The sequence below is a fragment of the Natator depressus genome, chromosome 5, assembly GCF_965152275.1.
Source record: "Natator depressus isolate rNatDep1 chromosome 5, rNatDep2.hap1, whole genome shotgun sequence".
NCBI classification, from domain to species: Eukaryota; Metazoa; Chordata; order Testudines; family Cheloniidae; genus Natator; species Natator depressus.
The window spans coordinates 62,156,154-62,181,979 of NC_134238.1; the positions used below are offsets into that span (position 1 = coordinate 62,156,154).

At 42.2% G+C, this 25,826-nt stretch overlaps 1 protein-coding gene across 2 annotated transcripts; it reads left to right on the forward strand.

The window, feature by feature from the left end:
- Positions 1-25,524, forward strand: RGMB (repulsive guidance molecule BMP co-receptor b). 2 transcript variants are annotated; one of them, XM_074952897.1, is made up of 5 exons: positions 1-614; positions 1,537-1,628; positions 5,458-5,669; positions 10,732-11,240; positions 23,396-25,524. In XM_074952897.1, the coding sequence occupies exons 2-5, from the start codon at positions 1,624-1,626 to the stop codon at positions 24,062-24,064; spliced, it is 1,395 nt and encodes a 464-aa protein (XP_074808998.1). In that variant the 5' UTR covers positions 1-614; positions 1,537-1,623; the 3' UTR covers positions 24,065-25,524. The 2 variants fall into 2 exon arrangements, with proteins under 2 accessions (XP_074808998.1, XP_074808999.1); XM_074952898.1 differs by having other exon boundaries at positions 1,568-1,628.
- The last annotated feature ends 302 nt before the right edge of the window (positions 25,525-25,826 follow it).

Here is a 25,826-nt window from a genome sequence, read left to right on the forward strand (position 1 = left end):
AAGTCTGATACCATGTCGTGAACAAGTGTGAGGGGGTTGTAGGAGGCAGGCAGCGTACATTGAGGCAGTGCTACGTGGGCCAGTAAAAGGCTCCTTTGTGCAAAGCCTCGAATGGGAAGGGCTGGCGCGGCCATGCCCAGCTGATCATCCAGATGTGCAGGTACATCCCAGCGGTTGCAGGAGCCCCTGGCAGGGGGCTGCGGACTTGAGGAGGCGGAGACACTGTGCTGCCTTCCTTGGGGAGGGAGCCGTTTCCCAGGCGGGAGAAGGGAATTATTGTGCTCTCGCCCTCGCTTCCCCCTCCCCCCTCATTTGTTTTCTATAGGTGGCGGAAAGATCCCGCTGTCATTAAAGGCACATCCCCTCCCTTTGTGCCGGTGCCAGGAAGAGAGAGACAGACAGTCACTCCGCGGCGGTGGGGGCGTGCGCTCGCGCGCCAGATGAAGCCGGTCGCTCGCCGAGGTGTCATTGCGAGTCCCACCTTCCAAGGGGACAGGGGCTGCGCCGTTGCCCCTGCCCTCTAGCTCTGCGAAAGAGCCGCATGACTCGGTGCGCTCTTGCTGCTATTGTTCCAGCTGGCAAGCGTCAGGGATGAAGACACGGGGATGTTTGTGGTGAGTTGTTTTGCTGGAGTCGGGGCTCGGGGTTTTGTGTGTGTCGTCAATCCACCTGTCTTTAGTTTTCGAAGGAGCCATATGTGGGAAGGAAGGAAAACATGCTAAACAATCCAGCCGGACATCTGAAATCACTTACATGTTTGCAAATTACAAATTGCATCAGATAAAATAAACACCTCTTGCTCTACATTGTTTTCAACTGATGTAACCCTGGAGCGTTTCAAGGATACTACATAGGTCTGCAGCGCTGGTCTACGTGGTTTTCACTTTTTAGCTGACAACGAGCACAACGAAGGGTCAGTTATTAGCATTTAGAGGAAGAAAGGGCACAAGGTCCAGGGGGCATTAATGGGAACTTGCTCCAAAGGATCCAAAAGCTAGTCCGTGCGTGAGAGAGTGTATTTCTGTCTTCCAGACAGTGCTGGGCTTCACTTCAGGAAGCCCTATAGGAGCCCTAAAGAAGGAAGAAGTGGCTGGTGTGCTTCCTTTTTTGCACTGACAGTTTCTCTGCTTGTCAGTCTCATGGCAGCTAAATGCAAACTCAGGCTGCGTTAGGAAAACCAAAGTGTAACCGATGGCAGTAATTGTATTGCCTGGAAGGGGGCGGGGGAGTCCTAAACACTTTAAATAGAGATTGCAAAGGTTTTAAAGCTTTCTTGGGAGTTTCTGGCTAATGAGAGGTTAATTTTGTTTTGGAGGGAAGCTTGTGCTGGTTTCCTGATATAAATGGGCAGGAAGAGCATTACCTCCCCGGTTCTGGCAGGGGGTTTCCAAATGCTTTCTGCACCTGCTACTTTCAGGCTTTAGTCAGTGTCTGCAAAGTCCAGGACCACGTCAATATAGTGTCTAGGTCCAAGAAATGAACGCTTCCTAGGCCTTCCGAAGACGGACATAACGTTTTAAATTATCTAATATACAGGTCCTAATTTGCAAAGTATCCCATCCTCTAGGAGAACAGGATGCAGCGTTGACTCCAGCGATCCGCGCAACACCCTAAGGGATAAATATGATGTAAGTACAAAAATATTTAGAAGTCGATTTATTAAGTACTTATTGCTGATACTTCTGCCTTCCTTACACGGGCAAAGAAAGAATAGTGGGGAATATAATGACGTGTTTTGCAAATTGAAACCCCAGGTTTGATTCCCAGCTATTCTTCCTCCACACACACCAATGTAATAAGCAGGATATCCAAGAGGATATTTGTGTTGTATTTCTGGAAACGGAGATTATATCAACAGGGGAACCGTTAAGGCACACACATATCCTCCCTTTTGGAAAATAAACCACAGCTTGTTTAAAATGCAGTAATGCTTCTTGCATGTGGTTGACTTTTACCCAATTACACGTTCATTTAATTTCTCTTTTTGCTGGGTCACTGCTTGTTTTGCTATTTGTTTCCTTTTTTCCTAGGGTTAAAAGAAAGCGAGAAAGAAACATCCAAGCCTTTTAAAAATCTTGATTTATTTTCTTGTTTTACATTTTCAACTCACAGCTGGGACCCTCGTTTTGGTGATCTTTACTTTCATGGGTTATAACATTAAACGTAAACCTCAAAAATCCATGCAGACAAATCTGATACTGTTTATAAAAATAAAAAGTTTGTGTGGATTTCAATTAATTAGTAATTAACTTTCATTCGGAAGCACAGCGCACACTAACGGTGACCTTTCCATGCCAATATCACAGCTCATTTAATATCCTGACACTTCAGACTGGGAACGATCTCACAGTGTAACTTTAAAAAGTAACATCGTCTTCCGCTGGAGGACTACAGATTTTTATAATACTAAAAATGCAAATACTAGGTATCTGAATCTCAGGCTTGACAAAATTTACAGTTGAACATAAAGCACCTCAGATCAAAAATGTAGTTTCTCCTTTCAGTGAACATAGTTACATTTCATGATCCAAATATTTGGAGTAACTCAAGAGCGCCCTCTATTGTCAAAGAGCCGCTCATAGAACAGAACATACGAACTCAGCAAAAGAATTGGAACAAAACCAGAAGTCCTCATAGGCAAAGCCTCCCACTGACTTCAATGAGAATGTTGCTTCAATAAGGATTTCAGAATCTGATTTTAAGCCCGATAAATAACTTAAGAAAAAAATCTACATTAAAACGGTAACTCAAAAAAGTCAACACAAGCAAGAAAACCAAGTCAGTTTGAGTTTTCTTGGCGCAGAACTCTGCAGAACTAGCCTTCGATGTTTCTTTAATGGATCACCAAATGGGAGAAGTTAAGGATGGAGTGAAAGATCTACCTTTGAAATTCTTGATTTTGGTCCACTTAAGTCGTATGTTTTGTTGATTTTTTTTTTAACTAAAAAGAAAATCGCAAAGCATAATTGTGTATAACATCTGATATCAAAATTGCTCCAAAGGCAATGGTTAATGTCCGACTAGTGTATAGAACAAATCATTCCTATGTGCAATACTGGTGCCATTATGATGATATTGTGGATGTAAAATGCAAAATTTGAATTGTGCCTTAGGGTTAATCAGATCTTTGTAATGGGCAGAACTACAGGACATAGCAGTGGGAAAGGACACTGTAAACATAATTTAGTTTAATATATAATTAGGCTTGCTTGATAAAAGTTAACTATGGCAGTCTTCCTAATTCATAGCAAATAGACATGGAAAAGTTTCTATATTTACACATTTCAGAGTAGCAGCCGTGTTAGTCTGTATCCCCAAAAAGAAAAGGAGGACTTGTGGCACCGGAGAGACTAACAAATTTATTTGAGCATAAGCTTTTGTGAGCTACAGCATACGATGAAGTGAGCTGTAGCTCAGGAAAGCTTATACTCAAATAAATTTGTTAGTCTCTAATGTGCCACAAGTCCTCCTTTTCTTTATACTTACACAGTAGTTTGTACAGACCTACAAACTACCGTGTAAGTTTGTGTGTGTATAAACAGACGAATGGATTAGTCCAAGAAATGACTGTTTATAAACTTTTTTTTTGTTAATTTATTTTTGTGTGCCTTTGGTTGGGGTGGAGATATGGGGAGCGGGAAAGTGTATCACCATGGCCAAACAAATTTCAGTACAACTTAAGAAAAGGTGAGGGAATTGCTGTGGATCTGATCACTGCAAACTTCAGACCAAATACCCAGGGGTGCTGGAACAATTTTTATTGTGGGGGCGCTGAGAGCCACTGAAATAAACTATAAACCCTGTATATAATGGAAACTGCTTCAAGACAGAGGCTGCAGCACCCATACAAATATCCTTCATTATATGCGGCCTAATGGATAGGCCTGCTAGGTTTTTTTTAAAAATCATTATTTAATTTATTATTATTATTATTAGCACGAGCGGTAATTACAAAATTTTGCTCGGTATGCTAACTCCTCAACACAGAGCAGTTCTTGGAGAAATATTTGTGCTAATGAAAGAAGAGAAAGTGGATTCAAGTGGTAAAGCAATTCATGAAGATTAGATTTCACTTCACACCTACCGATAACAACAATTCCCCCCTGTAGTTTGTGTGTATTTCCCCTTCTTCCGTCTCCTTGTCTGAGTTTCCTCTACATAATCAGGGGCCTACCTGAGCGCATGGGAGCCAGTCAGCAATTCGCCTACAGGCTACAGCAACTGCACGCAAATTAGCAGTGTTACAACTGTGAGATTCCTTATACTTAGTTCTTAGCGATGTCGCTAAAATCTAAGTTCTCCTAAAATAACCAAGATGTTAAAATTCGCCCAGTCTAGAGTAAACTCAAAGTTCACGAGTCCGACCTGCTTGTTTAACCACAGCATGCGGATGCAAGGCGTCTGTCACCCCAGGCTGATAAAGTGTTTCGATATTAATTTAAGGATAGAAAGTCACCGGAAACTAGCTAAAGCCATGGTCAAGAAGGTGAAGTCATTCCCTCGGGCGGAGTCCTCCAAGGCTCCATTGATACCCTCCGTAGCCAATCACAACCCCAGCACCGCTGCGCCTGCATTCCGATTAGGAACGCTGGCAAACCCAACGTTCCAAATCGGAATGCTTGGCGCAGCGGTCCCGGGGATGTGATTGGCTGCTGCGAAGATGAATACATCAGAATCATATGGTTTTGGAAGGCACTTTCTTAGATGATACAACGCAGGGCCAGCGAGATTCCTCATTTAGAGACTGGACTGAATTTGTATGCGTTGGAAAGCAGCATTTTGCGAGCCAGGGCTCCCAGCACGAAAGGGTTTAGGGGGCAGAGCACTAGAGTGGCTAGGGGACCAGGTCCCGCATCAGGAAGAAAGACAGTTGGGAAGGGAGGTGCCTCAGCACAAGAAAGCGACGCAGGCAAAGCGAGAGATCCCAGCCCCCGAGCGGGAAGCCGGCAGAAGAAAAACTCTCTTCGCACTTTTCGCTCCCACGGGGGCTGCTGTGTGCTTCTTGAATCCACGGCAGGAAAACGATAAGCCCAGGAGGCGGAGAAAGCGGGGTGGAGAACCGTCAGCAAATCACCGCCCAGCCTCCTCCGCAGTCCACCAACTCCCTTCGGGGAGGAGGGGGCTTGGCGGAGGCGGAGGCGGAGGCGGAGGCGGGGCGGGAGGGAAGGAAGGGCGGGGCTCCTATGAGGCTCGCGTCGGGCTTGCTGGACGGGCGCGGCGAGCCAATGGGAGCCGGGCAGGCGGGGTGGGCGAGTGCGGAGCTGAGATAGACTGATTGGCTGGGCCGGGGAGCGGTGCGGGAGAGGCGCAGGCCGAGCCCGAGAGCTCCGCGCGTCTCGGGGGTGGGGGGCGAGCCTCACTCTTTGTGTTTGTGTCTCTCCCCGCAATGCTGCGTTGCCCGGCTGCGCCCGCTCCCGCCTGGTCTGCTGACGGCCTCTCTCCGCCGTGGGGCTGAAGGAGGAAGAGGAGGAAGCCAGGAGGCCGGCTCGCCTGCCCATGCAGCAGCCCCGTCCCGCCGCCGTCGCCCCGCAGACCTGCATGGACGGGCATGGGGAGAGCAGCACCTTCCTGCGCCGCCGCCGGGGCTGAGCAACGCCGCCGCCGGCTGCACCCGCCGCAGCCGGCCGCCCTGTTTCTCCTCTTCAACGTCGGGCTGCTGCTGCGCACAGGTACCGCCGCTGCTGCTTGCCCTGGGCAGCAGCGCTCCCTCCCCGCCTGGCTGGGGCTAGCAGCCGGGCACCCGGCACGCCCCGTGCCCCGCCAGAGCTCCTCGCCGGGGCGGAGCTCGCATGCGGGGGCCCGTTGTCTGGCTGGCACGTTACCTGTGCCCCCGGCCTGCTGCTGTCTCTCGTGACCAGTCGTTACTGGGATGGGATGGGGAGTCGCTTTGTTTGGGGGGCGGGAGTAGCCTTAAAAGGGTAGCGAAGCCCCTGCTTGATCGGCGTCTGGGGGAGTCTGACTGCTCCCCCCCCCCCCAGGACATAAACCGCCGGGAAACCCCCGCTCCCCAACCTGCCTAGCGATCGTTGGAGGGAGGGGAGCTGTCTCCGTTTGGGGAGGGGGGGTGCTGCTGTGTGAGCTTTAGACCCACGGGGCTTTATTGCTCACTGCGGTGATGTTTACTGAAAGTCAGGGCTGAGATCAGGTTTCTCTTTGCACCACCGCCTCCTCCGTGGGGAGAGAGGGGGAACCTTGTGCTTTTCTTCTGTTCCCTGCAGCTGGAATTGGGGGATGGTGGGAGGGGAAACAAGCTCTTAATGAAATGGCTTTAATTTTCTCTACCGGTCTAGATTCTTTTTTTTTTTTTAAAGTTTCTAAAATCGCCCCTTAATACTGAGTGGTAGTTTCGTGGTGGTTTGCCCTTCTGTTGTAAAACTTGCTCAGACTGGTTAGTCTGTTTGGGTCTGTAGTATAATGCCCATCAGCTGTGTGCCATCCATCACATTTGTGATGTACAGTTTCCTTCAGGGTTTTTGTTTCTTCTAAAATATTTCTTAGGGGAGTTACATTCCTCTGCCGAGAAATGTTCTGATGTGTGGAGTAAGGGAGGAGGAAAAGTAAAGTTCTTCAGGCTGGAGGTGGAATAAAGTTTATCCTGTTAAAAACTCATTTTAATCTTCTAAATGTGAAATTGATGATGAAGATATAGAAATAAGATTTTCAGTTGTTAATGGGAAGAAATATGGCTTAAAGTTATACATTGACTATAGGTAAGAGACTATAACTGAAGCCCTTGCAAGAAGGTGTCACATGGAAAAATGCACATTGTGTAAGAGAGTCAGAAAAGTAAATGTCACTGAATCTCTTTGTTCTCTAAAATACACATTCATATTAATGAATTGAATTCAAAGAATTACTTTATTACTGTATTAGAGTTAGAAAAACATAAAAATTAAAAATCAGCCCTATAAAGCAGGCCCTAGAGTGACAATCCTTAAGAAGCAGAGATCTGTATTTGAAATCTTCTTTAGATTAAAAAGTTTTTAGAATTCACATGTAGAACAGAACTTGATCTTTTTTCCCTGTGTATGTGGAGAAGCTGCTTTAATGAGAATCAGAACAAATAGAAAGCCACATGTGGCTTTTAAATTGTTTCAGTATTATTTTTTTAATCATTTTAGAGAACGAGGCGCAAACTTATCAGATCTCTTCAGGAATGTCTCCTAGAAAATCTTTGACCACTTGTATCTCTCATTATTTGTGATAAATTTTTTAGATACCTAAATAATTCTATACTAGAGTGATGGGCAAAAGTGATATGCCCTGTTCATTTGAACTGCCCCTTAGATAATACAGAGTGAAAAGCCAGCCATATTCTACTAATAATATTTTAGCAAAAGTCCTAGGCAAATGATTGGTGGTTATGTAGAAGTCCGTGATAAAATTAATCTATATACTAGTCCACCAGTGGTTAACTGGTGGCATTTAGATGAGAAGTTAGGCAAGTAGTTCTTTTAACAAAATAGGACTATCTTAAGAAAAGTTGGAAAATGTAACATTCCAAAAAGCATCCTCATTAAAGTCTATATCCTTTTCAACCAGAAATTTGCTAGAGTGATGGCTTTCTTCTGTGAAAGAATGTTCTCTTTAGGTAGTAATTCCTTCAAAATGTCTATAATTTTAGTTGAATTATTCACATGCATAAGTGTTTGCAGGACAGCATCCTTCAGATTTAATAAAGTCACTTTCTGACTGTACCTCCTGGCAATGATGATCCTCTCAGAGCAGTGCTTTTGAAATGAAATGGTTTCTGCTTATTTCAAAAGCTTACACTGCTTAGCCAAGTGTAGTTTTGCGGGTGGGCAGACATAGCTTTTATTACTGCTCCCATGTCACTTGCCTCATCACCATTATAGTTTACCTTACATTAATGACACTTCTGTGAGCCATGTTCTTATAACAATAAGAATGTATAAAATGTGTATATTGAGCCTCTTTTTTAATCTGCACTGTCTTGGCATTATGACAGGGTTCACCAATAACAGGTGAAGTGTGCACTGTCATTATAAATTCATGAAGACTGGATATTTCTGGGTGTATGAGAGTTAGTCGTTATAAAGGAGGGTCATTATAGGTTATGTGATGAAACTAATAATCCCATTTTCTCTCCCATCTCCCTTTAGAATATCAAATAACAAACAGAGTTAAAATTACTTAAGGGCTTGCTTTCTCCCCCACCACCTTGTGTCTTGTATGTGGTTTAAGAACACTTTTTAATCAGAATTTTGAAGACCACCAACCCCTGCTCACTCTGAAGCCTAGGGGAACAAGCAAAAAGTGAGAATAGGTATAAAGAAGGTTTAGTGGGTGGGGAAAGGCTATTTAAAATGGCAAAAATACAATACCTTTTCTCCCTCACTCCCCTGAGCATGCACATATTATTTTCATAAATATTTCCACACTCTACTTAATCCTGATATTTTATAATTTCAGGCAAATTTATACACAGCTGAATTTTATTGCTCATAAAAAGAATGAATAGCCAGAACATATTTTTAATGGGAAGCTGTTGATGCTTGGACAACTAGCTATTGTGTGAAGTCCTAAACTATATGTTACTAAGTTCCTTTAGCCATAATGGTTGTCTTCAGTTCTTTGCTTTCTTTCCAGTGTAAATATGACTTTTAAAACTCTTGTTCTCTGGAGTAGGGTTTAAAGTAGTGCATGGGTAGTAGCGGGACAACTTAGGGATTTTTCTAGTTTGAATTAGAAGAGACATGCCTTTTATTTTATTTTTACTGTTTAAAACTTTTAATACTGTAGGCTAGAGATAAGCTTAATATAACTGAAGTGTAGGGTATTTAAATTAACATTGTTTTTTAATAGGAAATTTATCCAGTTCCACATTTCAGAGTTGGAAGGAAATTTATTTTTGGGTTTAAGGAAGGTGAAATAATATTTCAGATGTTTCTTCTTAAGTTTCCCTAGACAGGAATGTTAGCTTATGAAAAGCTTGAGTGTTCATTAAAGGCATTTTCATCTTGAAAGCACTTATACCTTCCTGCTAAAATTTGGTGGTAGGTAGGAGTATCTAAATGCTGGATATAAGCCTATAGCTCTTGGTTTTTTAACAAGATTCATAACACAGTATTCAGTAAAAGATTACCAAAACTGGGTAATCTATAGGATATCAATAAGTATTAATCTAACTTTTCCCCTTCCTAATCTTTCCCCTTCTTTACACCCTTCCCTCCTCCAGGATGTTAGGTAAATAGACATTTTTCACTTGTCTTTTCTAAATCCTAGTGTGTTGCATATAGTGTAAATCACCCTTGATTCTTCCTAGATTGTGGATTCTTTAGGGCAGAGATTATGGTCACAGCGCTCAGTATGCTATAGATGACACCAGAATATAAAAATAAAATGGTGTGTAGATTACTAAAGTAAAGCACCTAAAGTAATATTTTTTTAAATAGATCTATGTGTAACCAGGCAAGTGTTGCACCAAAGATGTCTCTTGAAAGTTGGTTTCCAGTTAGTGGACACAAGGCATTCAGGTGGAATACCTATTTGTTTTTCTTGCCCAAGTCCTCTTCACCTGGCATTGAATAGCTGATTAAGTTCCCCACTCAGTGCAATTTTAAAAATAGGTATTGTAACAATGTTCCAGTTTTATTGCTTCAAATAAATGTGGTTGGATGTTTTCTGCAGTACAATATGGTGTATATTATATACAGAACCAGGTCTTCTGCTTCTAATTGCAATGAAATCTGTCTGCATTCATACCTCCTTCAGTACTACATGCAGTTCTTTGTCTTGTTTTCCCCTCCCCCATGAGTTGTTCTGTGGTAAGTGTGTGCAGAGTAAGGTTAGAGGATTTGAAAGCATGACATTAAGGGCTGAATGGGCAGGGAAACGGAGGGTTAGGGGAAGCAGTTACTTGCCAGGATTGTAGTTATACTTCCTCTTCAGAAGCCAGGTGATCATGGCACCATGTGAAACTAGTCTCATTATATGACCTGAAATGTAAGTCTGCCACCTGTATTTCATGATCTGCTTCTGTTTCCATCCCCACCCACACACGCCCTCCGTATCCCAAGTTATAAGGTGCTATTGCAATGCTTGGTTTCCACAGTTGACAAAACCTTAACTGTAGTTTTAAAGTGTAGTGTAAAGGGTTTTTTCATTGGTATAAAGAAAATGACTACTGAAGCACTAGCTGTGGCAGTGCCCAAGAATGAAAGTAAACTTCTTGAAGAGGGTGTAACTGTGATCTCTGCACCACGTGGGGCATTTGCTACAGTACAAGACTTAATCTGCATGTTTAAATTTATAGCAAAATCACCTTTCTTCTCAGGAATATGATTTACCAACAAACTAAAACCTTTAACTAACTTGTCATGAAAAACATTAGACTAATGGAGATATAATTATCAACTAAGTGATTAATTGAAGCATGGGTTTGCAATATCATCTTGATAGAATCTGGACAAGAAACACTGGGTTTGTATTTGGCAGGATATAATGTTGTTTTTAAATCAACTGCCTGCCATTGTTTTCATGGAAACTAAGTCACCTGTAGGTCACCTCAGCCTTTTGAGAGAGGCAATCTATACTGCTACTTAGTTTTCTAAACTTTTTTCTTTTAAACAATATGGCAAAAAAATTTCCCAATGAGAGAGATTGTCTGATGAGTAACCTAAAGGCTATTGTCTGTAGTGTTCAGGGGGGAAAAATGAATTGCGCTCTAAAATGTTTGATCTATCTCTCTCCCTTTTATTTTGTGCTTAGGTAACTGCCAGCTGCAAACACCATGTCGAATCCAAAAGTGCACCACAGACTTTGTGTCATTAACTTCGCATCTAAACTCTGCTCTTGATGGTTTTGATTTGGAGTTCTGCAAAGCCCTGCGGGCATATTCTGCCTGCACCTATCGCAATTCCAAAGTCTGTCGTGGAAACCTAGTTTACCATTCTGCTGTGCTAGGGATCAGCGACCTCATGAGCCAGAGAAACTGCTCCAAGGATGGGCCAACATCTTCTACTAACCCTGAAGTTACCCACGACCCCTGTAGTTACAGTGGCCGCAGAGGAGCCAGAGAACTTCGGGGAGGGGAGCAAACTCCTCCTACTTACCTCTTTTGTGGTTTGTTTGGTGATCCTCACCTTAGGACTTTTAAGGATCACTTTCAGACATGCAAAGTGGAAGGTGCCTGGCCTCTCATAGACAATAACTACTTATCAGTGCAAGTGACAAATGTGCCTCTGGTGCCAGGATCCAGTGCTACTGCTACAAATAAGGTATGGATTGTTCTCTCTTTTCTCTCTTGCTGGCCACCCCCTCAGTATTGTGAGTGGAATTTGAAGCTTGAAGCAAAGAACAAAAATACAACACAGACTAAACCATTTAATACTCCTAGTATTAGACTTCTGGGGTGGAGGTGTTTTGGGCAGTAGTTTCTTGATGCATAGATGACCAGGCTTTGCTCCAGAAAGCCTCTCTAAACAAAAGGACCTTTTTTAAAAAAAAATTTAATGAAGGAACCACCCTTGCCTCATCAAAAATGTTTGAGATCAGAGATTAACACTTAAATTAGCCATGGGTGAAACTGGATGTAAACTGCAATTCTTTGAGGTGTAGGCAGGGGGTGACAGTTCTAGCCGCTTTGTGTTAATCTACAAAACTGCAAGATATAATAGAATCAAGCCTCCAATGCTGTCCCACCCCTACCCCTTTGACTGGTGCAAATGGAAAGATACATAGGAATAGAGAGCTCTGAGCTGAGACAGAGGAGAAAAAGGAACTATAGAGTGAAAGGAGGAAGATGCGCAAAATGCAGCAGTCTTAAGAGAGACCAAATGGTAACTGAAATGGTCCGATGAATTCCATGAAAATTCAAAGAGCAGCACTTTGAAAATCTCACTTATCTGAACTTTATTACAAGTGACCCTTAAGGTGGCTGTTGCTAAAACTGGCAGTGTGATATGGGGAAATATCTGTGCATTTGATATGTTGTATTGTCAGTTTCACTGTTGTTGCTGGTGCATGCCCTGACCCCCACCCCAAAGGGTGCTTACCAGTAACAAGAACAGAAAAGCTGAAAGGGAAACCAAGTGAAAAGGCTGAAAGCAGGTGTGTGCCAAGAGAGGGATTGGCATGGGCATGTTTGACGATGATCTTAGATCATTAAAGGCAGCATAGGAGCAAAAATATCTTTTGTATTTTTTTAACTACAGAATAAACTGTTTAAACGGGGTGATAGCTTTTTTTCTGATATCTTTAGAAATGAAAAAAAAAGAGAAAAGCAAGGTGACTGCCTTTAGTAGCACAGTGGTTCCTCATGGAAATGACATACAATGGTGGTATGATAACCATTTAAGGCACAATCTGGGGGAAAGTACCTTAACATTTAAGCTCTGCTTACCCTGCCCAGATGCCACCACCCATAGGCTAGTCTTGGGGTGTTCTCATTGCAGTCGCTAGGTATAGAACTATATCAGGATCTGCAAATTTAACCCCAAGGCAACTATGCTGTAATGATAATAAATGAAGAGTAGCCTTGCTGTCAGTTCCTGGGTCACTGTTCAGTTCTGTGATGGCATCTAATGCTGACACTACTACAGGGAGATGAAATCTCTGGGTTGGACAGTAGTGGAGTTATGTAAGAGAACCAGTGCTAGACTGACTACTAAAAATTCAAAACCTGGATGCTTTTAATGAACCCTCATGTCGAAGCACAATCTGCATCCCCAAATAAGCCTTGAAAGATACACACTTTCCATAATCTGCCTCTCAAAATAGACTTGTAAACATTTTCTTTAAAGAAAATGCTTACTGAAGCTGATCCTTCAAGACACTTAAACATAGGAATACAAGAAGGGAAAATATTTAATAGAATACAAAATACTTTTTCATACTAAGTTTTGCTAGGCAGCTGTAGAAAACAAGAGGGAGGTTCTCTTGGTAGGGATGGAAGGAGGAGAGAATGCCTAGGTGTGTATACAGCTGTGTGTATAGCCTAGGTGAAGTTATGTGTTAAAATAACATGTGAAAGTAATGTGAGAGGGTAAATTTCAGTAACATGCTGGGATGGAGGAACTTGTTCATTTCGAAGCATATGGTTCTTGTATTACTTCCAATGTAAAGCCAGGGAAGCAGTATTCTCCTCCTGCCCCATAAGCCCTCTGGAGGAGTGCTGTTTGACACTTTCTCTTTATAATAAGTATGTTAATGTTAAAATCTGACCTAAGAATTCACCTCAGCATCCACAGGGATGTTTAATATGCAGAAGTAGTTAATAAGGAGCCTGCAAGAAGGCGTTCATTTTAGAATGTTTGAAAGTGGTTTTTTGGCACCAGTGATAGATGCTGTGCAATACTTGAGGTTTTTCTTTCTTTGCCAGGCAATCACATTTTTATCAGAACACCTTTTTGTGGGAGCTGGAGGATGTGTATCTACTGCACTGAAAGCATTGCAAGATATGTTGTGAACTAATGCATCTTTCTGAGCCCTAGATTTATTTACTAAGCACAGACTCCTATAAGTGAGAGAAAAAGGCCTCTTAAGTTATCTTGTCAGTGCAGGATTGATCCCTACAATATATTTTCTATTGTCTTGTTCCATCTAGTTTCCAAGGAGCTTCCACCACTTTGTGGCAGAATTTGACTCTCCTCATAGCGAGTATTACTTAGTTGAATTTTAAAACTAATTACTGGTGTTGCTGATTACTTAGGTTTAAAAAATTCACTTTGAATCTAACCTTTCACTAGTTACAGTTTATTTGCTGTATTTCTCTCAGCTTAGAGCATGAAAATAAGCTAGTCAGTTTCTCATCAACCTTACTTTCAGGACTGCATATGCTAGCAGTCATGCAGTGTTCTGGATTGCAAACAGTCCAGAGGAATGTTGTGGGTTTTTAATAAAGAAAGAAGAAGAAGCGGGGGGGGTGGGGGGAGAAGAATCTTTCTTTCCCTATCGGCTTTCAGTTTTGCAGAAGCTTGTTTTCAACAACATTCTGAATTTTGGATCAAATGCTACCTGATAATGAACTGCTTGACCCATTCCAGGGGGAAACCAATGAAAGGAGGAAATGGATGCTCACCTTGTAGTTTGCATACTTTTCTCGAGATGAGAAGGGTTTGGGGCATTACGTAGGAGTACAGTGGATCTAGGGCGATGATTGGACTATTTGATAGATTCTACCTGGACTCCCCCTTGGTAGCATGGCTCCCTCAAGAGCCATACTGCTCTTGTGTCCACTTACCCCACTTTCCCTCCACCTTGACAGGCAGGTAGAGAGATGTGTAGCTTGATAAGCCACAGCTAGCTTACAGACTTATTCGGGGAAATCTCTCTGCAATTTAGGAGATCATGGCATGTAAAATGCTTTGCTTCCTCTTTTCCCCACCCCTAAAAACTCCAGAACCCTAACGGCAACAGAGGGAGACAGAACCTGCTGGGGTGGCATCCTTATGCCATTTTTAACTGGGGGCGGGGGCTCCCCCTGCTTTTCTTGCCTCTCACTTCTCCTCTGTGGCATGGAATAAAAGAGCATGGGGCTCACTGTTCCTGTCATTCCTTACACGAAGGCTATTTCCTGAGGGTGGAAGGAGTGTGCTTATACACTTGGTGCTGTTGGCAGTTTCAGTTTTTTAGGTTTTTATTTTATTGCTTTTCATGATGCAGACAGCAAGGAAACCTTTTTTCTTTAGAATTAATTAAATTAGAGGCATTGCGTAGTCTGTAGCCAAGATGGGAATAGTTGGGACATGTAATTTTGCTTTCTTTCATACCTAGTCTTGATTTATACTGTGCCCATCAGTGTGGGAACCCAGTGCCTTTCAGATGGAGGAGGAAGGATAGTCCAGTGGGCTAGGGGACTAGCATAGAACTCAAAGAGTTGGGCCCAAGACTCTGCTTCGCTATGGACTTCTGTGTGACCTTGGGCACATCACTTAGCCTCTCTATATCTCTGTTCCCCATTGGTAAAATGTGTATAAATAGTACTTCCCTCCCTCACAAAGGGCAGGGAGCATAAATATATTAAAGATTGCAGGAGCCTTATAAGTACCTTTAAAGGAAGACTCTACTCTTTTATAGTGACTTTTTTTTATTCTAGGGGAGGAAGGGTTTACTTACCACATCCTTTCAGCGAGTGCTCTAGATGCCAGTAATGCATCTACTCTCTTCTCACCAATACTTTGTCTCCAAGCCCCTCTGAGCAGCAGAAAAGAATGGTGTAAAAGCACAGTCCCATCTGTGCCCCTACATAGGTTAAGTGGTCGGTCTGTCTTGCATATATTTTGCAGTCTGGCTTCTGTTTTGCAGGAAGAACTTTCATTGTACTGAACTCGCTCTGCTGCTCCCCTTTGAATAATGAACTGGAATGAGAACATATTATTATCATCATTCTATTGTCATTCTAAGAAGGACCATGAGATTGTCCGCCATATAGAATAATATTGACCTTTTTGTGCTTCTTGCAGTGGTGCTAGTGTCTGAAGTCAGGATGAACTCCAGTTTTAATTTTCAGAAAGGGCAAAACTTGCCTCTGTAGAGTGAAATAACTAAAAGGAGTAAAGTGTGTTTTTTTTTAAAAAAAAAAAAACTGTATGAGCTGATAACTCCAACTTGATCTTGTATAATTGCCAACAAAGCAGATATCTTTAAGAGGGAAAATAGTGTGCAAACTAAGGGTTAAAAATGAAGTGTCTGAGGCATCCTGCCTGTTCAAGTAATTAGAGCAATCAGGCATGCAAACTGGGTAGTAACCTTGGTAAACGGCTTGTTAGGCACCAAATATCCATTTGTGTGTGCACTTCGCAAACTCTCACATGCAGTCACCAGAGCAACTTTCATGTAGACCTGGGCCTCTGACTTCTAGAAAGGTTTTTGTTCATTTACTTAAGATCAAGAGCTCCATCCTGAATGAAAAGAAGTTCCCGTGTATGTCTATGCTAAAAACGAGCATGCTGGCTCTTTAAAATCTAGCTGAATCATTGCTTGTGAAAGGTCAGACTGGCAGCTTTGCTTGAGACTGAAGTCATCTGTTTACCTTCAAACAGGTAAAGCACAAGCTTTGGCAGTGAAAGGTACTTTCTTCCTAATACCCTCCCAAATGTGCTTCAACCTGAACCTAGAAGAGCCACCTCTAGTGTTGAATAATCTCTGCTCATTCAGTCCTTTCCCCCCCCCCCCCTTTTTTGTGTTTTTGTCTTTGTGCATGGGGCAGGGAGGGAGGGATGGATATCTAGGGAGAAAATGTACTGGTGAGTTCCCAGCTCCCACACTGTCGATTCCTTAGGAGTGGAAGGGTATTGTCCTGGAGCCCTGTTTGAGGGACCCCGTCTTTCCTTTCAGCTATGGTAACGAAGCGAATACTAGCTCACAGCATGGAGTGTGAGCAAGAAAGCCATTAAAAATGAATGTTTAACTTCTTGAAGGCCCCACAGAAGTACATACTAAGGATCAGTTTGAGAAGTAGGGGGTGTGGCAAAAGCAGGAAGTTAGTTATGGGAGAAGCAGGCAGATGTGGTACTGAGGCCGGTTTTGTGAGCAGCGGAAGAAGCAAAAGAGAATCTTTCACTGTGCTAAGAGCAGTTGCATGTTTCCTTGCCAATTATTGTAATATAACGTAGAACAATGGACTTTCACAAGGAAGGAACATCTCATGCTTAGAGTTAGCAGTGAGGTCGAGATCTCGTCACCAAACTTACTGAGTACTTCTGTCAACATTATCAGCCTTCAGGGTTTCCCTTACTAAATGGCTTTTCTTGTTTTTGTTTTGTCCCCCACCGCCCCACCCCCACTACGCTCTGCTCTATAAATGTTCATGAATATTGTGCTCCTTGCATCATTTCTATTTCTGAGGGGATAAAAGTGAAGTATTTGTTGATGAGTATGAGCACAAAACATAATTTTTTCAAAAAGACATGGGGAGGGGGGGATAGAAAAGTTAGGTTAGTCTAACTTGGAGCCTGCTAACCTTGACCATGTTACTTGATTTGCTTAATATTGCTTAAGAACATAAAACTGCTGTTCTGGGTTAGATCAATTGGCTCATCTAGTTCAATGTCCTGTCTCGACATTGACTATTACAAGAGTTTCAGGGGGAGTGTACAGAACAGGGCAGCTTTCTTGGCCTCCTGTCTTCTGGTAGTCAGAACTCCCTGGACATGGAAGCTATAAAAACTTGGGTTAACAGGCTCAAAGGTTATCTAGTTTCATGAGGTCCTTTGCTGAAATTTTAGTTCTGTAACTTCTTAAACCAGTGCTTGGTGAATTACCCCAGTGCATTAGTAGGACTACATTTCTCTTCAGACGTTGCTCCTACCCCAGTCTCTTTTCATGGACTGGAAAAGAACCATACTAAATCAAGATACTGCATTTCCTTCCAATGATGCCAATAGATCATGCACTTCAAACTGCAGATTTAAACACTAATGATAAATCTTAATTTCAAGATGCAAGAAGCACAATAGTGTTTTCTGCTGATTCAAACTGCATACTCAGCAGTCTGCTTGACTACAGAGCTTTTGCTAAGATATATAGATACCTCAGGTAGCTAGAACTGTTTCTGGATCACATTTATTTGCAAGCCATCACTTACCAAAGGAAACCCTAAAGTATACAGTATTTGTTATGGCACAAGGGTGATGCTATTTTCATGTTAAATATAAATTTAAAATGCCTGCACCTTAGAATAATTGCACAAGTTTCTTATTGCTGTAGACTTTGTTCTTCCACATGTGTAACTATCTTGTTACAAATCTGAAATCCACATGTAAGCTCTTCAAGGCAAGGGATCCTGTGGCTTTATCTGTGATGGCAAGCGTTTATTATTCCTTGTATTACAGTAGCATCTGGAGGCCTCAGTTGAGTTTCGAGCCAATAGTAGTAGTCTGCATGCAAAGGTGTAGTGAGATACAATCCCTGCCTCAAAGAGTTTATGGTTTAAATAGGCAAAGGGTGGGAAGGGAACACGTACAGAAAGATTAAGTGACTTGTCCAAGTCACAGCAGGCCAGTGGCAAAACTGGCAATAGAACTTGGCCGCCTGGCTCCCACCGTGATTTTTAATGCTGTAAAATAATACTTAGTTTGGACTATTCTATAGCAATATCTAAATTCAGAATGATGGTTTTTTTGGCCTAATCCCATACAGCCTGTGCAGGCAAAAACGTTGACTTTTGTAGGGGGTTTTGCCTGCAGTAGCCATAAAAGATTGGTCCCTTAATGTTGCATTTTGATATGTGAGCTGGGTTGTACTTAATATCTCTTTCTTGTTCTTGTGGGTGGGGACAATCACAGGGAATGAAATACTGAAAGTGAATGAACAGAGCCAGAGTAGTTTGGAGGGAGAAATGTTTAACAAAGGCATTGATGTTTTAAATGCACAGCAATACAATCCATCAATAATAAATGGGGTGGTATAGTGCAAATGTGCCAATTGAGTTATTGCAGTATATGGATTAGTTTATAGAAACAAGTAAGCAATACAGATGTTGTTGTGTTGAGGTTCACTCTTTCAGAGACTAAAATGTTTCCAAGGACACCAGGTAGAAGAGTGAGTGAGTGTGTGTGTGTGTGTGTGTATAGGAAATGTGCTGTTTCTGTAACTCCTAAAGAGGGGAGGTGAAGGGGAAATCTGATGTTCTCAGTGATGAGATAGCAAATATGTAACCCATATTAGTCACATTGCTTAATGTACTCCTGGAAGGTGTTCCAATACTTTGGTAATGAGAGAGGTATAAGAATCTATATAGAATAGAAAACCAGACATTGTGGGAGAGAGGAAATGACTAGGAATTCCATGGAGGTGGTAAACAGACATAGTAAAGGAAGGAGGTGGGTGTTTAAATGTTGGTACTTGCAGTCTTGATAGTGTTCTCTTTTTAAGAGGAAAAACAGGAATTAATGTAAGCATGTGAATACTACATATAGATTAAAAAAATGACTTAACACTTGTTTGGGCGAATAGCTTGCATGTCTCATGCACAATGGAGGAGGTGATGCAATACAAGCTGCAAAACCTCATGTATAAAATAACATTTTTGCATTTGGTAATGCAAGCTGAGGAGCTAACTACACTAAAATAAAGAGATTTAAAAAAAAAAAGCCAAGGTTCTAGCAGCAATGCTAACTCACTCATGTTGCACATACTGTTTGTTTTACAATCTGCTATTAACATGTCCTCCCTTCCCACCCCCCAAAAAATTGCCCCAATTCTGCTCCCTGCTGTGTGCATCACTCCCTTTTCAAATAAATGTGATTTTAATTTATGAATTTGAGAAGAGAATTTAGTATGTTTAATGTGGCTGAGTTGGGCCCTTAAGGAAGGGGAGCTCTTCAGTTATTTTTTGGGCTGAAAATGTAACTACAAAATTAGTTACTGCATTGAATTTCCCTGGTTTTTGTCATATGAGTGAAAGTCTTTTTGCTTCCCTGTGGTGTTGCACAGTTACGAGTACTTAAGAACATTTTGATGGCTGAATGCAAGAGAGTTAAAGTAAAGCCTAATAAGGAGCTGCAGTACTGGTAATCTTATTAAAATCTCTCCCTCTTGAAGGGGAAAGATTAAAATGTTAGCTCCTTGTTCCAGTTGTGGAAAATTCAAGTGTACACAGCTGTGGAGCACTGCAGTGAAATAGCAGCACCAAACCACTCCAACTAAAGTCTGACTCCAGTACCGTAGTTGCATTATGGGGCTCATCTGGACTAGGATTACAAGTATTTTTAAAACAGTTGGCTGAAATGTTGTAGCTAACATGGATAAAAAGGTGTATACTTTTATAAGTAAATGAATGGAGAAGCAGTAGCTGCTCAGTATTTGAGAGAACCCATAGAATCTTCCTGTATTTACTAGCAGCTTGGGAAAGTTTCACCTTCAAAAACTCAGCTCTTCATGAGGTCTTTATGCAAAAGAAGAATTTGTTTTTTAAAGTAACTTTTTTGTGTGTTCAGCAAACTGAAAGTGGAGAGGATTTTGCTCATCCCAGAAACACATTTGTCTTTCAGATGAGACCAAGCAGTGGAAAGTTTGAGCCCAAAACATTGAGTAGAAATTTACGATTTTTGTACATAGCCTTTATGTAACTGAGGCTGGCTTAGAGCTTTTGGTTTAGAGTGGGAATGGGAAGTGTTGTTTTGGGGTGGTTCATCCTAATAATTGCAGTAACTTTTGAGAGCACCACACATACCCAGAGCACTTGGTTGGCAGACTGACTTTGCTTTATGAAAGTGTTTCCTTCATACAGATGCAAATACATTAAGGTACTTCCCGCAGTTGGAATTCCTTTCTGGCTTTTTTTTTTCTGATCTTTGAACACTGTAATAGAGCAACAGCTGTGTGTGGGAGTTTACTTGGCTTGCATCAAGTGTTATATGTGCACACAGTAACAAATGGCAAACTTAGATGCAAAGATTTTGAAATGATGATTAAATATCCATCTGTTTTTAAAATACAGTTTTGATGCAGCAGAGGGAGGGATTTAGGGTGAAATTCACCTCTGCCGCCCCCCTGCCTCCCCCCAAAAAAAGAAAAACTCCAGGAATGGAGTACTCTACAGGTGTGGGGTGCAGAGAGAATCAAGAGGGAGGATGTTGGGTAACAAGTATTAAATCCACCACAAGTGGGTATTCTAGCCAGTGCTTAATTTGTAATGAGGTGCCGAGGCTCAAGCAGTTTTTTTCATTCATAACTGATGCAGGAAGCCCAGGGGTGCTGGGGCTATGAACTGCCAAGCCTAGAGATGCCAGGGCTGAGCCATGGCAAGCACTGGCACAATTTAAACACTGCTTCTAGCCCACTGTATCTCTAAGTGTGAAGCCTAGCACATTCCAGTGGCCATCTCTTTGCTAGCCAGTTTGGGGACATTGTGGAGACCTCAGAGAGTATATACCCTGCCCTTTCATAGCTATTCAGCTTGTGCTCCTTGTGCAACACCATTACAGGGCTGGAGTGGTGTGGAGGCCTTTCTCTCCATGTGTATCAGTTTTACCCTTGATGAAGAAAGCAGAGTCCTAATGAGAGCAGTTGGGGACTGTTCCTTATTTCTGTTGTATCTTGCCAGAAGCAGAGTACAAATGTTTGTTTCCTTCTGTCACATCCAAATTCTCTGCTTGGTGAAGACCATGAGGAAAAGTGTCCCTCTGCGCAAGCAGGACCAACTGATTGAAATTTAGGTTTGAGAAACTAGAGACAAATTACTCAGCACTTAGAGAAGCATTAAGTCAGTCATGGAGCCTATTGATATTATGATTGTTAGGAAATTAGTGTGGGTGGTTATATGGAAAAGCAAGTTCTGTGTTGTCATTAAAGCCATTTGAGCTGTTAACCTCAGACTCACTCAGGTGCTGGGCAGTCTTGCACAGAATTTTCCTTCAGCTGGGATATAAATCATTCTTCTCTTGCAGAGTGTTGAGAATGTGCCTAAAGAACACTACCATTGCTGTGCCATTTGTGTCCAGGGCCTTAGATTAATCTGATTTTGCAGTATTGTGTTAAAGCAGTTTTCTGGAAGCTTCATTTATTGAGGCACAGGAATCCGATGCACAGCAAATTACTCAGGAGACAGTGTCCAGGATATCTCCCTTCTGGGCTGCTGGACTGAACTAAACATAAAAGATTGAAAGTAAAGTGGAATGGTGGGCTCACTACACTAGACAAAAGCAGTGATTTTCTAAGGGGGAGTAAATACTTCATATATTGTCTGGATTTTGAACAAAATCCTTCAATCTCAGCTGTGGCTCAGGCATATGAATTTCACAGATTGCTTGACTACAGCAAGCTTGGGACCAGCTGTATAACTTGATTAAAGCAAAGAAAAATCATTGGAAAATTTCAGTCAGACAGTACCGGTGGCAACATGTGGAACTAAAATAGTGAATGCTCTGTCGGTATGTGTGAGAATGTAATGCTAACGAACTGGGGCAGTTGAAACATTAAAACTAAATATTATATTTTGAAGAGGGTTTGGACTAGGGAGAGGAGGTGATAGTAAGGGAAATCTTCACTTTCATTTACTAACAGCAAGAAGAAGAGCACAAAGTTAATCTTCCTCCTCCTAGAAGGGAGAGGTGGTGTTCCGATTGACTGTAATCCAGCTGTTTGAGTCTTAACTCTTGTGTTTCAAAGCTGAGAGGTAAGAAACAAAAGCTGATGTGCACTAGTATGGTGGCTAACTGAAACTAAAACATTCAAGGGCTGCTAGAAACTGAAGACGTTAATAGTGCTGGAAAATGTTCATGAACACATTTTGGAGTACTTTGAATCTCCTGGCAATGTACTTAAAATTGCTTTGCAGTTTGTCATTTTTCTCCTGCTTTATGATGTATATAGTTTGTCAAGTGTGAACATACAGATATTAAAATACTGCTTATTTCTGTATTTAAAAAAACCCTTAGACTGTTCAAGTCAGTATTTTCTCTCCTCTTCACTGTTGGAAGGAAACTGCAGACATGCCATTTATTTAAATAAAAATAAGAGCCCTGTACAGAGCTCTAGGGACCCTAACAAATAATGTAATAACATAACCTGCTTGCTTCCCTCTGTGAAGACTGGAGGATCTGATTTCTATTGTGTGATTTTTAAATAACAAACGTTTTAGATTTAAGAAGCCATTCGTTTGCATCATAAAAAGGCACAAACTTCCTGGTGCGCTTTGCAAGCCACCTCTTAAATAGAGCAAAGTTTGCTCTGCACTTTTATTATCTTGTTCAGAATGGTGCATTTTTGTATAAGCCCACCTATTTTATTTCCCTTCTGCCTGTAATACATATGTTCTGTAGCTGCTAGTGGACTGGAGGTGTCAAATCTCCCAGTTTATAAAGGCTAAATCCAAACTCTGAATAACAAAAAGCAGATTGTCAGATAATTACAGAAGAGTAGCTAGTCACTGCATGCCTATTGAATTGATGGCTGAAATAATACTGTGCTCTTTCTACAGCATTTTCAGGTTGTTGCAAGGGTTAGATAGATATTAGAGAGGGTACAGTGAATATTCTGTCCATGTTCATGTAGTCAGTGGCACCCTCTGGTTGCTAATTGCATTAGAGTACACTCCTCTCTCAATGGAGAGAAACTGGTTGTGGCATGGGAATTATTTGGCACATACAGCTCCATGAGACTGAGTTCCAAAGTGTTAAGGGAGCATTAGGAGAGGGAGCTGTGGCTCTCAGTGATGTATATAGCCTGTTCCCTTTTTGGCCTCTTTCTGGTTGCTGTCCTCCACTATTGTGGATTTCCTGCTAATTTAAGAATTCCATTTTAAGTTGCCCTCTGCTAGACTATGTATTAGGGTTTTGGGAATGGGTGCACAGTTAGATATACTCTGCTGTAGGAACGAATGATGGTCAGCATGGGCTTGGTGGGCAGCTGTTCAACCCTTGGTCATTCTACAGTGGTGATGATGGTTTTGAGATGAATTTCCCCTCTAATTTCCCTTGTTTTCTTCCAGATAACTATTATCTTTAAATCATACCAGGACTGCACAGAGCAGAAGGTGTACCAGGCAGTCACTGATGACCTACCGGCGGCTTTTGTAGATGGCACAACAAGTGGAGGTGACAGTGACGCCAAGAGCTTGCGCATAGTGGAGAGAGTCAGTGGCAGATACATGGAGATGCACGCCAGGTACATCGGGACCACTGTGTTTGTGCGCCAAGTTGGACGTTACCTAACGCTGGCCATTCGCATGCCAGAAGAGCTGGCCATGGCTTATGAAGAAAGCCAGGACCTGCAGCTGTGTATGAACGGCTGCCCTTCGAGTGAACGCATTGATGATAGTGGTCACTTACCTTTGCCCGTTATGGGGCAGCTTCTTCCACATGCTGCCTCTACTCAGGCCCAGTCTGTGTACACACTGGAGAGTGCCACTACCAAATGCCATGAGAAGATGCTGGTGAAGGACATCTATTTTTACTCTTGTGTGTTCGATCTGCTCACCACTGGTGATGCTAACTTCACAGCAGCAGCTCATAGTGCTTTGCAGGATGTAGAGGCACTGCACCCCAGGAAAGAGCGCTGGCACATCTTCCCCAACAGTGGAAATGGTGACATGGGCAAGAATAGCAAATTGTCCGTTAGTCTTGGACTTGTGTGCTTAATGCTTGTTGCGTTTTTGTAGGGTTTTTTGTCTATAACAAAGTTTTAAAATATATATTGTCATAATATATTGAGTAAAGCTAAGAGTATATATGTATATACCATGTATATGAAGGGATGTTTGTCTTGGGACACCCGCCAGATTGTACATATCATGTTTCTGTTTTACATGTATGTTGGATGTAATATTCTTTGATTGTATCAATTTGTTTTGCAGTTGGTGAAATGTTTTATAATGTCCCTGCATTGGGACCTCATAGAAAGCACTTTATTTTTTATATATCAAATATTTATGTGTGTATCTGGGTAATATGTATAATACACATGTACATACACCCCACCCAGTGCTCCCTCTAAGTATTACATAGTTTTACAAACTTTATATGTAAGTACTTTTTCTATGTTCCTCTTCTTTCGACCCTTAATTTCCTCCCAAGACCACCAGTCATTCTACTGTGAATACAACACACTAACTTGCTGTTCTCTCTAAGTGGATCATTCAGAACAGAGTCTGCTTATGATTTATACAGCAGTGTGCTGTAGTTAGAACAGTCTTGGGTGTTTGAAGTGTTCTCTAGCTCATTTGACATGTTTTAATTGCATAGCATGGCATTTGAATATTGCCCTTCCCTCAAGACTGTTAGTTTTGTTCTGTGAAAGGGTTGAAATTGAGGGATCATTTGGTTGCCTAGGCTTAAGGAGAGCACCTGACATTCTTTTAAATTTGCCTAGGTTAAGTGAAGTTGGTTGTATCACTGTACGATGTCAAGGAGCGTGCTGGGAAATTTTGCCTATGCGCGCACTCCACACAAGCACACTTTTCCTTAACAGTCCCTGTCACAGCTGTCCACCTTCTCTGGGGCTGAATGGGGGCTTGCAGTTTGAATCTAATCAGCTGGAGGGGTGCTAAGTGACCTAAGAGATTCCCTTCCATAAGCAGTGCTTCGACCAAATGTGTTAGAATATAGGGAGAGGGGGATTTTAGCAGAGTCCTGATGCATGGTAGGGATAAAGTTCAACCATTGGGTCACTGAATCAATCTAGTGCCTTAAATTATTTCAAGAAAGAGGCAACATCTTACTTAGTAAAGATTTTTCAAGGGTAAAAATACACATGTGCCACTCCCTCCCCCCCCTTCCCCCGTCATGATTGCTAATCGGTCTAAGTGTTGTATTCTGTTTTTCCCTTGGAAACAGTTTAGTGTAGATTAGTGAGTCACTAGCATTCCAAGGGGTATGTCTACACTGCATTTTAAAACCTACGGCCGTGAGTCTGAGCCCAGGTCTACAGACTCGGGCTTGGGGGCTCACTCCGTGGCACTAAAAACCATAGTGCTCTGAAACCCACTCACCTCCAGGCTTCGTAGCCTGAGCTCCAGACCCAAGCCTGAATGTTTGTGGCTATTTTTAGTTCTGTAATGTGAGCCCCAGTCTGTAGACCCAGGCACTGAAATTTGCTGTTGCAGGTTGGTGGGGGGTAGTTGTGGGTTTTTTGGAGGGGGGGGGGGGGGCTGTGTATACATGAATAACAGACTGGAATAGTCTTGCTTTCATTACTCTAAGTTCAGCAAGTAAACTTAACTAGGTGCTTGTTCATTGGGTAGTGTGAGAGGTGGTAATTGGAAGTTAAATCGCTCCTCTCTTTGCATGGAATGATGAAGGGCTAGACAGATTAGGGATGGTCTCCTTTTAGCATATGCTGGGACTCTCTGTTGGCAGAGAGACTTAACTTGACACTGGAATGGGTGAAAGATTTACATGCCGCTTACATTGAGCTGGGAATGC